Source organism: Tamandua tetradactyla, chromosome 1 (assembly GCF_023851605.1).
Source record: "Tamandua tetradactyla isolate mTamTet1 chromosome 1, mTamTet1.pri, whole genome shotgun sequence".
NCBI lineage: Eukaryota > Metazoa > Chordata > Mammalia > Pilosa > Myrmecophagidae > Tamandua > Tamandua tetradactyla.
The window spans coordinates 77985823-77999186 of NC_135327.1; the positions used below are offsets into that span (position 1 = coordinate 77985823).

Here is a 13364-nt window from a genome sequence, read left to right on the forward strand (position 1 = left end):
CCCTCGCGCTGCCCTGGACCGCCCCGACTCCGCGTGCGCGGTGGGTATGTGCCGCCTCCTCCGCGCGTCACAGGGCACGTCAGTAACGACTATCTGCGCATCTGTCCTCCGTCTCATCAAGATTCTTTTGTGCCCCTAGCCTGTCGCCTCAACCCCACCGCAAAGTCGGTGCCTCCTTAGATGCCAGAGGGCGCCGAGGCTGCCTTTAAGGAGCAGGAGAGGGTGGCGAGACTGGAACGATGGGAGCTGATGTCCGAGGTCCGCGCGCCCAGAGCTTCCCTCCCCAGACTATGGGGCTGACTCAGCAGATCAGACCGCGGGGGAATAAAGAGAGCCAAAGTGGGTAATAGGATGGTGCTCTCCCCTGAAATGAGGGTCAGGATCCCGGGGCATTTTCACACCTCAGGGTTGGGGGAGCAGGGCAGGTGAGCTTAGCTGCGCGCCTCCAAGTCGCTGTGAATGGATGGCGGCCACCTGGAGAGAGGGCCCCGACTTTGCTTCTCCTGGCAAGAGCCCAGAGAAGGGACTTGGAGAACTAGGGCAGAGAAGCAGTCAGGCAGGATTCCTCCAGCAGAGTGGTTCTGTCCACTGGCTGAGGTGAGCAAGTATCCCAGCCTGAGGGAAGGGCCTGCGGGCCTCCTGAGGAGAGTAGCCCTGGGTACCCCCAGGAGACCCCTGGACCACAGCAACCCTATGACCCTCCTACCCCTTTCCGCATACACACCTCTACACCTGTGTTCTGGGGCCCAGTCACAGGTGTCGAGGGTGTTAAGATGTCTCAGAGATCTTTGAGGTCCCTTATGAGGGTGTTAACTGAGGTGAAGTGCCCCTGGTGGTCTTTGGGGTTGAGAGCTAGGCTGAGATGAAGACGAGTTCTGAGAGCTGTCTGCACTTGGGCTGTCTTCTTGCACCTGTGACCAGCAGGTATCAGGCTGAGGAAGTGCTTCTTCCTGACTATGACAACGATGAAAAAAAAAGGACCTATTGCCTTGTCCCCCCCCCTTCCCTTTGCTGCTAGCATCATCCTCTTTTCAGGGCCATCTGAGTTTCCTTGGAGATCCCTTAAGTACGGACTTAGTTGGAGATTGCAGAGCCTGTCCTGCCTTCATTTACCAGACCCCAAGCTCTTGCTTTTGTGAGCACCACTCAGCCCGCCCCCACCCCTACCCCACAGGCTGGCTGCCCCTTCCTGGGAGTGTTCCCTGACAGCAGCTTGATGCCTTTTTAGGAACTGACCACTCAGCACTGTTGGACATTGCAGTGACGTGCTGAGTTGCTTTTTAGTATTCAAAGAATATTAGCCATTGAAAACAAATAATTAAAAATCATTTTAGCTGATAGATGCTTGGCTGATTGGTAGAAGGGCTGGTGATGTGCAATTCAGGAGAAAACTTCAAGTCCACCCGGAGAGCCTCCCTCCCACTAAGTGATAAAATGAGGGGCAGAAGATTCCTGCTTTATTATAAAACATTCTAAATAGAATGATGAGCCTTGTCTGGAAAAAAGCCACAGTGTAGTGTTTGCCACACAAAGGCAAAGGGACCCAGCAGGAGGCCCACGGCTGACCTTTTTTCCCCTGGTGCTAGGAAAAATTTCCAAGGATGCAGATTCCTGCTGATGTTGACTGGGGGATTACTGGTCATTTCTCCCAAGTCTGGGTTTCCAGTTTGCAAGGGCTCTTCGTATGACCTTTGATGGGAGATCCAGGGGCTCTGGTAAATCCAATGGGAGCCCTAGACTGGGAATGTTTTAACTTGACCGGCAATTGAGAAAAATGTCTAAACTGCTTTTGCAATGAGATAAGGCCAACAGCCAGCCTCCGAGCCCCCACGCCAGCAACCCTTACCGACAGGGAGCTCACTTTGCTGGGAAGCAGGCTCTAGGGTCATTAAATCCTGCAGCCAGCTGCTCCACACACACGAGAGTGGGGCCGAGAATGAAGGACACCTCTAGCATAGCTGTTTTCCAGAACATCCTTTAATTACCCTGACATCTGCCCACAGCCCACCTCTGCTCATTGCACTTGCTGATCCTTAGTTTCTGAGTTATAGTTCTCACCTCCCAGGCTGCCTTCTGTGCACATTTTCAATTTCCGTCTTCTGTGCTCAATCTTCTCCATCAATCAATCCCACCTGCCTTCTGTATTTCAGAAATTACTCAATTTCTGCTCTGGTCCTTTTTTGTCGTAAGAGTTGTGATGGATTTTCTTGGTTTTTTTTTTTGAAGTTCAGTGAATTTTAGAAAGAACAGATAAAAGTGAGTTCTCAGCTTATCACCTCAAGTCATGACCTCTGACTTGTAAATGACCCCTGCTTTCCTTTTACCTGACCAGAAGAGTCCAAGCAGGGTGTGTGTAAATAGTTCTGACCTTGCCACTAGGTGGCTGTGATGTGGGGCAAGTCGCTCCATGTCTTCGAACTTATTTCCAGTCCATATAAGGAAGGTCTTGGCTGACCCTCAAATCTGTATTATACCTTGTAATATACTTCTGTCACATAAAGGCAGTATTTGCAAACATAAAACAAACTGAGCCAGTACTTTTTCAGAATATGTAGTACAGTGTTGAAAAATAACGAAGATATTTTGAAATAAAAAAGAAAGCCCTGGGGAAGGATATTATGGAACCTGTGGGGTCTCGAGCTACCCTCCCAAGGGCCCGCAGGTAGCAGAGTTGGCTGCCTCGTATGGGAGGAAGTGAATCTGCAGAGGTGCCAAGGAGCTTCTGAGTGGAAAAATCAAGCCTGAGCCCTGTACATGTGAGGTTCGACATGTGAGAAATCTCTCCAGTGGATGGGCCATCCTGAGTTCTGCAGAACCTCAGAGGGCCGTAAGGAGGTGAGCCTGGAATACCAGACAGGTGGAGCAGATCAGGCCGGTGTGGTTCCAGCAAAGCACCCAGATGGGCTTTAGGGCAGCAATGGGGGCAGGCACCAGCCCTCACAGCACTAGCCCCAAGCTCCTGGGGCTCCATGGGACAGAGGCCTCAAGAGCAAGGTAACCTTTTCCTACTAATACAGACAGCTGGGTCCTCAAATGGTGTTGAAGGAAGGGGCAAGTTAGACTGGAATTGTGCCCAGGACCCAGGAAATCGTGGTTAAACAAAAAGTTCAGATGTGCACCATTTCCTATTCTCAGGTCAAAGCAATCATCGATGCTCTAAAATACGGTGTATAGCATAGCAGAGAAAGCACACCTTTTTTTTTTTTTTGCATGGGCAGGCACCAGGAATACACTGGTTTTTAAAAATGACTTTCAAAATCGTAGATTTTGTAGAATCTAGGTAGTGGGTATATGAGCATCACCTGTAATTTTTTTTCCAGCTTTTCTGCATGTGTTTACATTTTCCTAATACAGTGTTGGAAGTAGTAAAATAAAACATTTTTTGTAGTCAGGCATTTGAGGGACCCCTGAAGCATTAGGAAGCCTTCAGCTCTTGCGCACGGGTGTGGGAACCACTGGAATACATCAGCCCACTGGCCCTTCAAGCTCTCTGATCTCTAACTTCCCTAGAAGAAGCTGAAAATTCTGGGGACTCCTGCAGCTCAGCAGGCAGAGCATGGGGCTGATGTATTTTGGGAACTGTTCTACATATATTTTAAGACAGTATATATACAGTCTTAAAAGTCCCTCTATAACACAAGTTACGTTGAGGCTGCAGTTGTACGCCAAGATAGTTTTATCATAAATGCCACCTACCCTCTTTCCCATTCCCCAGCAAAACAATCAAAGCACATGGCCAAATTTACTTTTATTTTGCATACATAGGAAACAGGACCTTATCAAAAGAGAAGGGAAAAAGAAAAAGGGAAAGAAATGAGCCAAGGGTTGCAGAGGAAAAGCATGCACAGATCTGCTTCAAGTTTACTCCTAACCACCGACTCTACAGGACTCCAACACACCGGGGGTTGGGACTCGCTCTAACAGGTGCGTACAATCCACTAACAGGACAACGGAAGTGACGACAGCTGGGAATATCACCGGAAGTGGCATTTCAACATACAATAAGTGTCAGTGTTCCACTGTAGCAGGGTTCTAACAGGTTCCAGGAGAAACAGAATTTATCTTACGAAAATGGGGGAATATAAAATTGTTGAGCTTTACAAATCAATTTCTTCAGATGATTTGCTAGCAAAAAGATAACAAAATTCAGTCAGGGACGTTTGGGCGCCTATTCAGCTGCACCCTGGCCAAATGGAATTCCAGGGGTAGCAATCAATGTGCTTTCTATATCTAAATAAAAAAAGGACAGGGAGAAATTGACATTAAAAATGCAAAGTACATGACTTAGAGAAAGATGAACTTTTTGGACCTTGATTGTAAACAGCAAACATTGTGCTTTGTCTTCTCGTCTAAACCAAGGAGCAGAGCATGGGGAGGTTCTGTGGCCGGGACAGGCACACACAGGTCCACAAGGTGGTCAAAGAGACTGGAAGCATCTGGGTTCACAAACTGTGTTTCTAGAGGTTGTTTGTTTTGTTCCCAGGCATTTCCCTTGGAGTTTTCTGGGAAGCTCCCAGATTCCTTACCTTTAGGGTAAGTCCTACAGCAGTGACTTCTGTCAACGCTATTCCTCAGCCCCTCCCCCAAACAAAAACCCTGGCCGGGCATGGATGGCCAGTTCCTTGGTTTGGGGCCATGGAAACACTGAGAATCCACTCCAGTGAGAGGTTTCCCACACTGACATTCAATAAATGACAATTTCCTACCTACAAAATAAGCACCCTGCCTTTCCCACAAATACTACACATATCGGGATTTAAGTGTCCTGGCTACACTGCTTTGCCCTTAGTCTACACACCACGTCAGGTCTAAAACTGGGTTTGAATGCACTCTCAATGCTACCAACTACACAGAGGAAAACAGCATCCCTGCTCAGTGCTGTCAGTTCCTGGTGACTGCTTCAAAAACAGATCCTGGGGTGAGAGAGGTGGTTCTTACCCAGGGGTCTGCATCTCCAACCACATCTTGTTTATCATAATCTTGTTTAAATTGTCAGTGGAAAATCAATTTCATCTTCTTTGAAGAGATCTGCCCGCAATCCTGAGATTTTTGCTTTCCCATGATTTTCTCAGCAGGCTCCAATACATACCTACTGAGATCAAACACAACCACCTGGCTTGCCCCAGGCTGCAGCTGCCTGTCCTAATAGTGCTGGGCCACTTCACCTTTGCATTCTCTCTCCTAAAGGGCCCCCATGTGATTTTCCTCCTAGATGCGCCCCTGAATGGAAGAGTTCCACTTTGGAAGTGCCCACCCAACCCCACCACAGCAGAGCTGCCTTTGGGAAGGAGGCAGGAAACCCCTGGCCATGATAAAAGCCCAGATAAACCCTGAGCATCCAGGGAAGACACATTTTTGAGTCTGGTCTCAAAGCACAGGACACCGTATAAGTGGCTTCCATACACACACTAAAAAAGTTGGGGGGGAGAACTGTACTTTGTCCGTCAGACCAATAGTTCATGAAACGCAACGTTCCGGCTGGGGGTGGGCAGGAAATGACTTCCCATCAATGTAAGTTCATTTTCCTTGGAGATTTTCGGATAACTCTAGCCATCCAGTGCAGACCTGGCTCTGGATTTTATCTCCTTGCGGTGCAAGCTGCACAGGGCTCTGCCTTCTCAGCCCTGTCTGTGCAGAGAAGGCAATCTTCAGGACACGCCACTGCAACGTGCAAGGAGACAGGAAAGCATGAAGAGGTTTCATTTCGGCTGAACGTCTCTCTTGCCACTCCTTAAAGAGGAAGACTGACTGGAGAAGAGGCTCAAACACTGATCCTGACAGGTCTCATTTCAGCCAAGCGGCCGATACTCCCTGCCAGGTGGGGGAGCTTCCTGCCTGGGGCAGGGACTGAAGGGTGCCTTATCAAGTTCAGGCTGGGACGCCGGGCCCTGGGCTCTCTCCATATGTTCACTGAACACCTGGCTCTGCCTTGCCCTCTTCCTCTCCACCTCCCCCCTGAGGATCTGGCCACACCACCCTAGGAACGTGCAGCCCTTGGGGACTGTCACCACCCTCTTCCAGAGAGCACAGATTACATCAGACACAGAAGCAACAGAGGAGACACAGTGTGAGTTCAAATACTGCTCCTCCGTGGAAAACTTGAAAGGGAGCTGTGCTTGCTTTGAAGACATCAAAAGAGAAATTTGCCCTTAGTGGCTCATAAGACCATTCCTTGAAACAAACATTGAAGGGGACACAGAAGGCTGTTGGAGTCTCTCGGCCACAGGGAGCCCTCCCTGTCTCTCGGCGAAGATCCAGCAGTGCCCCGCTCACTTGGCCTTCACCACCTGTTCATACGGGGGTGGGGGCGTGTTACAGTAGGAAGGGGGAGGTGGGTAGGCCGTGCTTCCCTGGGGTGAATTGGGCTGGACCTGGAAGGCCATCGCCATGGGGTTCCCGGCAGGATTCATTCCCGGTCCTCCAGGGTCAGTGTAATACGGCGGCCCTGGCTGCTGCGCTCCTGCAAGACAGACGGCCAGATGTGAGAAAAGAAGCCAAAACCCGCCACCCAGCACACCCAGAGCATTTCCAGGCTAGAGGGCCCTTGGAGACCATCTGCCCTAATCACTGATTCAACTAATGCCATATTAAGCCCCTGTCCTCATGGAGATCATATTCTACTGGAGGCAGACAGACAACTGAAAAGACACCTAGAATCACAGCTGGTGGCTAAATGATAGGGAGGACATTAGCAGGAGGCTTAGACATCACTAACCCAAAACCTAAATAACAAAAACAAGACAGCCTGCAAAAAGCCAAAGAAGCAAGCTCCAAGGAAATTACAAACTAAGAGGTCCCATTATACATTACAGAGGCAATAAAACTGGGGCCATGGTAAGTTAAGTAAATTCATAGGTAACTGTTGGAAGAACTGGAAAAGAGGACCCTGTTTCCCCAATTTGCAGCCCAGAATTACCACCGGCAGATGCACAGCTCCTTTGAGAATACAGTTTGCTGTTTACATTTTGCTGTATCAGGCCATTTCTGATGAAAGGTCTCCACTCCCACCTGCTGGGTGAGGACAGGCTGGTTTTATCAGGATAAGGATCACCCATCATCCAGGTGAGCCTCAATTCACAGAAAGAGAGAAACGACCTCCTGAAGCAAAAGCCAGCAGGGCTGGGTTTTTGCAGAATCTCTATTGCCCCTTGATGCTGCTGGAGGGAAGTGACTCTTCAACAAGGGTGAGGAGATAGGTACAGGCCAGAGGGCAGGACATGGAGGGTCCAGAGAACACAGGAGGTGTTAGGAGAAATGGCTGGTCACCTTGGCCCAAATCTAGCCCTAACATTCTCTTTAATGGGTAGCAATATCTGAGCTGTTGTTTTTTGTTTTTTTTTAAATCATGCTTAATACTAATTGAGCTGTTTTTGAGCCTGTTTTTTTAATACAATTTTATTGAGATATATTCATACACCTTACAATCCATCCAAAGTATACAATCAGTGGCTCACAATATCATCACAGAGTTGTGCATGAGTCTATTTTTTAAGGTCTAGTTATTCTGAGCATGTGGCTGCCACTATGGAACACACTGGATAAATTTTTTTTTTTTTTGGCATGGGCAGGCACCAGGAATCGAACCCAGGTCTTCGGCATGGTAGGCGAGAACTCTGCCTGCTGAGGCACTGTGGTCTGCCCGGGATAAACTTTAAAAAGAACCAAGAAGGTGGGTGCGATGGCAGCTCAGTGGCAGAATTCTCACCTGCCATGCTGGAGACCTGGGGTCGTTTCCCAGTGCCTGCTCATGAAAAAAATAATAATAATAAAATAAAAGAACCAAGAAAAGAAGCTGTAGGAATATGGGTGTTTCCTGGGTTAAGCTAATTTCATAAGGAAACTGAAATCTATTTTGAGTTAGGCCCATGTAACCCATGGAGATACTCGGGGTGTCATACTGTGGAAGTCTCCCTCAGCCGAGGGTTAACTGAACTAGGGTCTGATTCCTGGAAAGATGCCCAACAAGGTGTGCAAAATGTCCAGCTGGCATGAGTCAAATCATGGAAATCTATTAATGTGCTGGAAGAGAGAATGTGGAACAGACATTTAAGGCTAGAACTACATTGTCGGCAGGGAAGCAGTTGGCTCACAATTATTACCTTATCAAAGACCCTTCATCTTGCACCTGCAGGACCCAGGAGGTGGCACCTGCGCCGACTGGAGCATCTCACTCTCTGCCCTGTGGTACGGTTGCTTACTGACCATTACCAGCCAAGACCCTGAGCTTCTCAAGGGCAGAGATTTTGTTTTCCTTATCTTTATAAAGAGATACCTTATACATTACAACTAAAAAGTGAAATTTAATAGGTATATGTCCCTAAAGAATTGGAAGGAGGGCCTCAAGTAGATACTTGCAAACGGATGTTCATGATAGCATTATCCACAATTGCCAAGACACAGAAGTGACCCACGTGTCCCTTGACAGGTGAATGGATAGACAACATGGGGCATATAAACACAATGGAGTATGATTCAGTCATGAAAAGGAATGAAGTTCTGTATATCCAACTACACAGATAAATCTTCAAGACATTATATTAGGTGAAATAAGTCAGACACAAAAGCAAAAATACTGTACAATTCTACTTATATAAAAGCTCTAAAATAAGCAAATTCATAGAGACCAGAAAGTAGATTAGAGGTTATCAAAGTTTGGGCAAGGACGGAATGGGGAGTTCATGTTTAATGGGCACAGAGTTTCTGTTTGGGGTGATGGAAAAGTTTTGGTAATGGACAGTGGTGATAACAGCTAAAAATTTGAAATGCAGTCAATCACACTGAATTGTACACTTAAAAGTGGTTAAAATGGTAAATTTGCTGTTATGTATTTTATCACATTTTTTTAAAGTTAAAGATTAAAAAAAAGAAGAGGGGATTTTAATATCTCAGGTAAGACCTAAAGAAGGCCTTTAAGTATCACAGAAGAGATGGACAGCAGAGAGCTAGAGAGGAAGTTAGGAGGCATCATTAAACGGACCTGAGGACTAACCCAATATGGAAGTGAATGAGAATGGAGAAAAGGTCCCAGATGAACGGACCCTGGTTCCGGGTCTGGAAAAGTAAGTGGGCCTCCACGCAAGGAAGTAATGCAGGAGAGGGCCAGGGCAGATGGAAAACTCCACACTGGACTGGTCAGGGATGGCTGAGGAGGCTTTGGGAATCTTGTGTGCAAGAGTGGTAGCGAAACATGGGTGTGGGTGAAACCACCACGTGTCTAGAGAGGGAGAAAAGATAATGGCTGAGAACAAAACCACCATTTAAAGACAGGAAAATAAAATGAATGCTGAAGGCAGGTAAGAAGAATGCCAGAGAGATAAGGAAGAAACAGGGAGAAGGAGATGAACTGGAAGATGCATTATGACAGCAGAGGGAAAAGGAGAATTTTCAAGACGGTAGAAGTGATTGGTACTCTCCAAGGTCAAAGAGAGGTCAAAACAAAAATTGCACACTTTCAACAAATGTGACATCTGGGAGTTCTCGTGCCCTCTGACCAATGGTTTTAGTACAGTGGTAGGTCCAAAACTAGGACTACGGTGGCTGAAAAGTGATTCAGGGTAAGGGGTGAAGACTGGATAACGTGGTAGCTAAGAGGGATGCAAAGGAAGATGTATTTTTAAGGATGGGAGATGCTTGAGCATGTTTATAAGAAAGGATTTCTAGGTTGAGAATATCCTTGAGATACTGGCTGTTCCTGACCTCTTGTCTTGCTAATTCCCATTTATCTTTCAAGTCTCAGCTCACAATCCCCAAGGCCAGGAAGTCCCACGTGACTGTCCACCACCTGCTTTCCTGGATGATCAGGTACCCCCTTCCCCTCTCAGCATCCAGAACAACGGATGCACTTCTGTGTCATAGCACTCGCCCCAGTGTAGTACAATTTCCTGAGCTTTCTGCAGATAAAGACAGGATATCGTTCATCTTTGTGACTTCAGAGCACAGGATAGCACCCGGCACGTGGCAAATGCTTTATAAATACATGAGATGAATGACCAAAGAAAGGATGAATGCCAGTTTTAAATCTGGGCTTTGTCTCCGTTCTATTGTACAGGGTGTGCTGGGAAGTTTCCTGAGGCACACATGCTTCTGATACCACAGGAGGCACTGGCTACCCCACCCCACCAAGCCCGGGCCAGCTCTGTCCCTTGCCCTTGAGTGTCCGAGGTGGAGGAAGGGGATGGCCACAACTCCCCATCATAGCTGATGGTCTGAGGAGCACAGATAAGGCTCAGGCTGGGTCTGGGACAAGCCAGCAGCATGGCCAAGCCCACACTGGAGAATAATGAGAGACAATGGCAAATGTGTAGAATTTAACTAGTATTTTCACTTTACAGTCACAACTCAAAGCTATTGCCACGAATATGTAGGAATTCCAGGCATTTGGAATATAGAAGAAACAGACCTTTTAGAATAGCAGGTGAAAAAAATGATGTGCTTGTCAAGAAAATGAACCCCTAGTGTGAAAAATCTGGGCAGTCACAGGGCTGGAGCATGGCTGGAAAGCCTGTGGCTGTGGCCAAAGGGCAGCAAGAGCTGAAGCTCTGGGTCCCTGGCCAGATGGAGGCAATGAGGCAAGAAAGAAACCAGCTCAGACAGAGAAGGCAGCTCCCCAACCCAGACATCTGCTAGCTGTCTGCTCATTTGGCCAAACGCAGAACTTCTGACAGACAGGACTCCGAGCTAACTGACCATTCCATCTCCTGCACAGAAGAGAAACTAAAAGGAGAGTTGACACAGTTCTGATCAAGGAGGGCGGTAGACTCATTTAGTGAAATGAACAGACAGAGCGTTCATCCCAAGTGTGAAAACCATCAAGACAAGGGTCGAGCGATGCCAGGTATGTGCCCGCAGACATATGGAAGGCAGTTTCAAAAATGTACCCCCAAATGTTAATGTGATTTCACAGGCACAAGATTCTGGAATGGAGAACACCATAAAATCATAATCTTAACTCCACAATCACAAATAAGCATGGCAAAAATAAACATTTGAAAGTTTCCAAACAAAGTCTGTATGATTGATTCTAAAGTTGGCATGCTTTCTATAAACACTATAAACAGCCATCCCCAGTCCAGAACCCGAAGCTCCAAACTCTAAAGAACAAAACTGGAAAGTGGGGTATTATAAGCAGAAACACGTATGGAATGTATCAGGAGAAAAGAAAAGGCCAAAGGAGCTGAAGCTTGGAGCAGATGTTGAACAAAAAAGAATCTTTTAAAATTTGTGCATGGAGAATAAAAAAGATTGAGAAACAAAGCAAATGGCAAAAAGAAGGATCTCAAATCTACTCTGTCAAAAAGAATGGTTTGCACAATGAAATAGGGAGAAAAACTATATAGGTGAAGGAAAACAAAAGATGAAGATTGAGAAAAGTAAGAACTGACCAGTTTTTCAGGGAGAAGACCAATTCAGATCACCTAACTCTGACAAGTTCTGTCTCAGCGTTGTGAGGGAAGAAAACCAGTCCTTAGAGAGGGTCTCATCATGTGCTTAACTCACTTTCTTGACAAATATAAGTATTAACTCACTTTCTTGACAAATATATATATACATTATGTCATTTAAGCCCTACAGAGATACATTATTCCCATTTCACAGATTGAACCAAAGGGTTCTTTTTCTCCTTGCAAGGAGGGACACTGCTGGATCTACAAGAATCAAGGAGCCATCTGGTAGCCAGTCAGAAAAGCTAGCAATGGAGGGGGCTGAGCTGCTGAGGTGGCAGTTGGGCAGATGGAAGGGACTGGTTCCCTGAAGATGCTGCTAAGCCACAGAGCGAAACCAGGAGCCTCCCTGCCTTGTGACTTTATCACAAGAAATAACAATTCTTTCTTTTTTAAGCTGGCTGACTTGGGTGCCCAAAGCACCAGAATGAACTCTCCCAGAGAACATTTTCATAATCAATAGACAAGTCTTCTTTACCTGTCCATTGTTATCAGTAGACAAGCCTTCATTATTCGCTCTTCATTTCCTACAAACCTTCCATAGTCTGGTTTGATTTTACATTGTATTTATTAATTTCCAACAATTACAAATATTTTTTATTTCAACTTCCTTGACTTCCTTTTTTTAAAGAAACCAAGAACTCCAATAGTTCTTGTTCAAGGTTATGACCAGATGGTTTACTGCATTTACTGTTTCTGTATATGTAGACAAATACACATGAGAACTGTGTTTATAAAACCTTTAACTCCTTCATTAGGTTTGGGTTGGGCTTCTTGATGTGAAAATTCCAGGCATGAAAAGGAGCAAAGGACACACTGAATTCCATTCACTCACCCTTACCATTCAATGGTAGGATGTGATAGAAAAATAATACAAAAATACTTGTTTCATTACTGGCTTTCAAGTCAGCTACAGCTACAAACACACCACAACCCTGATGTTTTCTCATTCCTAAGCCTATCTCAATGCAATCAGTCTTCCTATGTATTCATCTCCCTTTTATCTAACTAGATGAGCTGGCATGCTTTCTATACACACTGTAAACAAAATCATCCCCAGTCCAGAGTCTGAAGCAGCCAACTTTAAAGACTGCTTAAGCTCCTGTGCAAAGAAAGCTGGCCCTGGAAGCAGACACAGGTTTTTGGATCCTGGCTTCCAATTTAACCATGTGCAAGCTAGCCTAAGTGATTTTGTTTTTAAAGTAATTGTTTCCAAACAGAGATAGCTTTGTTTCTCCTACCTAATGGTTAAATATCTTTTTCATGTTAATACTTTAGTCAGAAATGCCAAACAACCTAATTTTAACTGGATTTCTTTTTTGTTTCACTAAATATGATGCTGGCAGTGGGTCTGGAATACATTTAGCTCATTCAACAAATATTTACTGAACATTTCCTATCCAAAAAGCATAGCTGGTAACTCTGGGGTATACAGTTGAGAACTTAAGCCCTTGCCTTAAAGAACGCCCAAGGAATTTCACTCCGGGCCTTTATTATATGAAGGGAGGAGACTGAAAGAGTTTTGATGAGAAATGTATATTGTATCTAAGCAACCTTTTCAGCACCTATTGAGATAATCATATTAATTTTCAACATACCTTTCAATATTAATAGCTTGCTTAAGCTTAAACTACCCTTTCTTTCATAGAAAGATCACGCTTGGTGTGTTAGTTTAAAACTGTTAGGTAACCCAGAAAAGCCATTTTCTTTCAATCCCAATCCAATCTTGTGGGGCCAGACCTATTGTTTAGGGTGGAGACTTGGATTAAATTGTTTGCGTGGAGACTGACCCACTCAATTGTGGGTGTGGCCTTTTGATTAGATGAAGATGTGACTCTGCCCATTCAAGGTGGATCTTGATTAGTTTACTGCAGTCCTTCAAAAGGGGAAACATTTTGGAGTTGCTTCAGAGCTGACACAGGC

The 13364-nt window shown here is 45.8% G+C and overlaps 2 protein-coding genes across 3 annotated transcripts in view; one reads left to right on the forward strand and one right to left on the reverse strand.

Moving 5' to 3' along the window:
• LANCL2 (LanC like glutathione S-transferase 2) overlaps positions 1 to 3977 on the forward strand; it is a 90785-nt gene extending 86808 nt beyond the window's left edge. The window contains exon 10 of the mRNA XM_077119337.1: positions 3766 to 3977. Within this exon, the coding sequence (XP_076975452.1) occupies positions 3766 to 3921 (156 nt within the window). The 3' untranslated portion in view covers positions 3922 to 3977. The remainder of the gene's footprint in view (positions 1 to 3765) is intronic.
• VOPP1 (VOPP1 WW domain binding protein) overlaps positions 3730 to 13364 on the reverse strand; it is a 140537-nt gene continuing 130902 nt past the window's right edge. For both annotated transcript variants that reach the window (XM_077119339.1, XM_077119338.1), the window contains exon 5: positions 3730 to 6460. In XM_077119339.1, the coding sequence (XP_076975454.1) occupies positions 6270 to 6460 (191 nt within the window). In that variant the 3' untranslated portion in view covers positions 3730 to 6269. The remainder of the gene's footprint in view (positions 6461 to 13364) is intronic.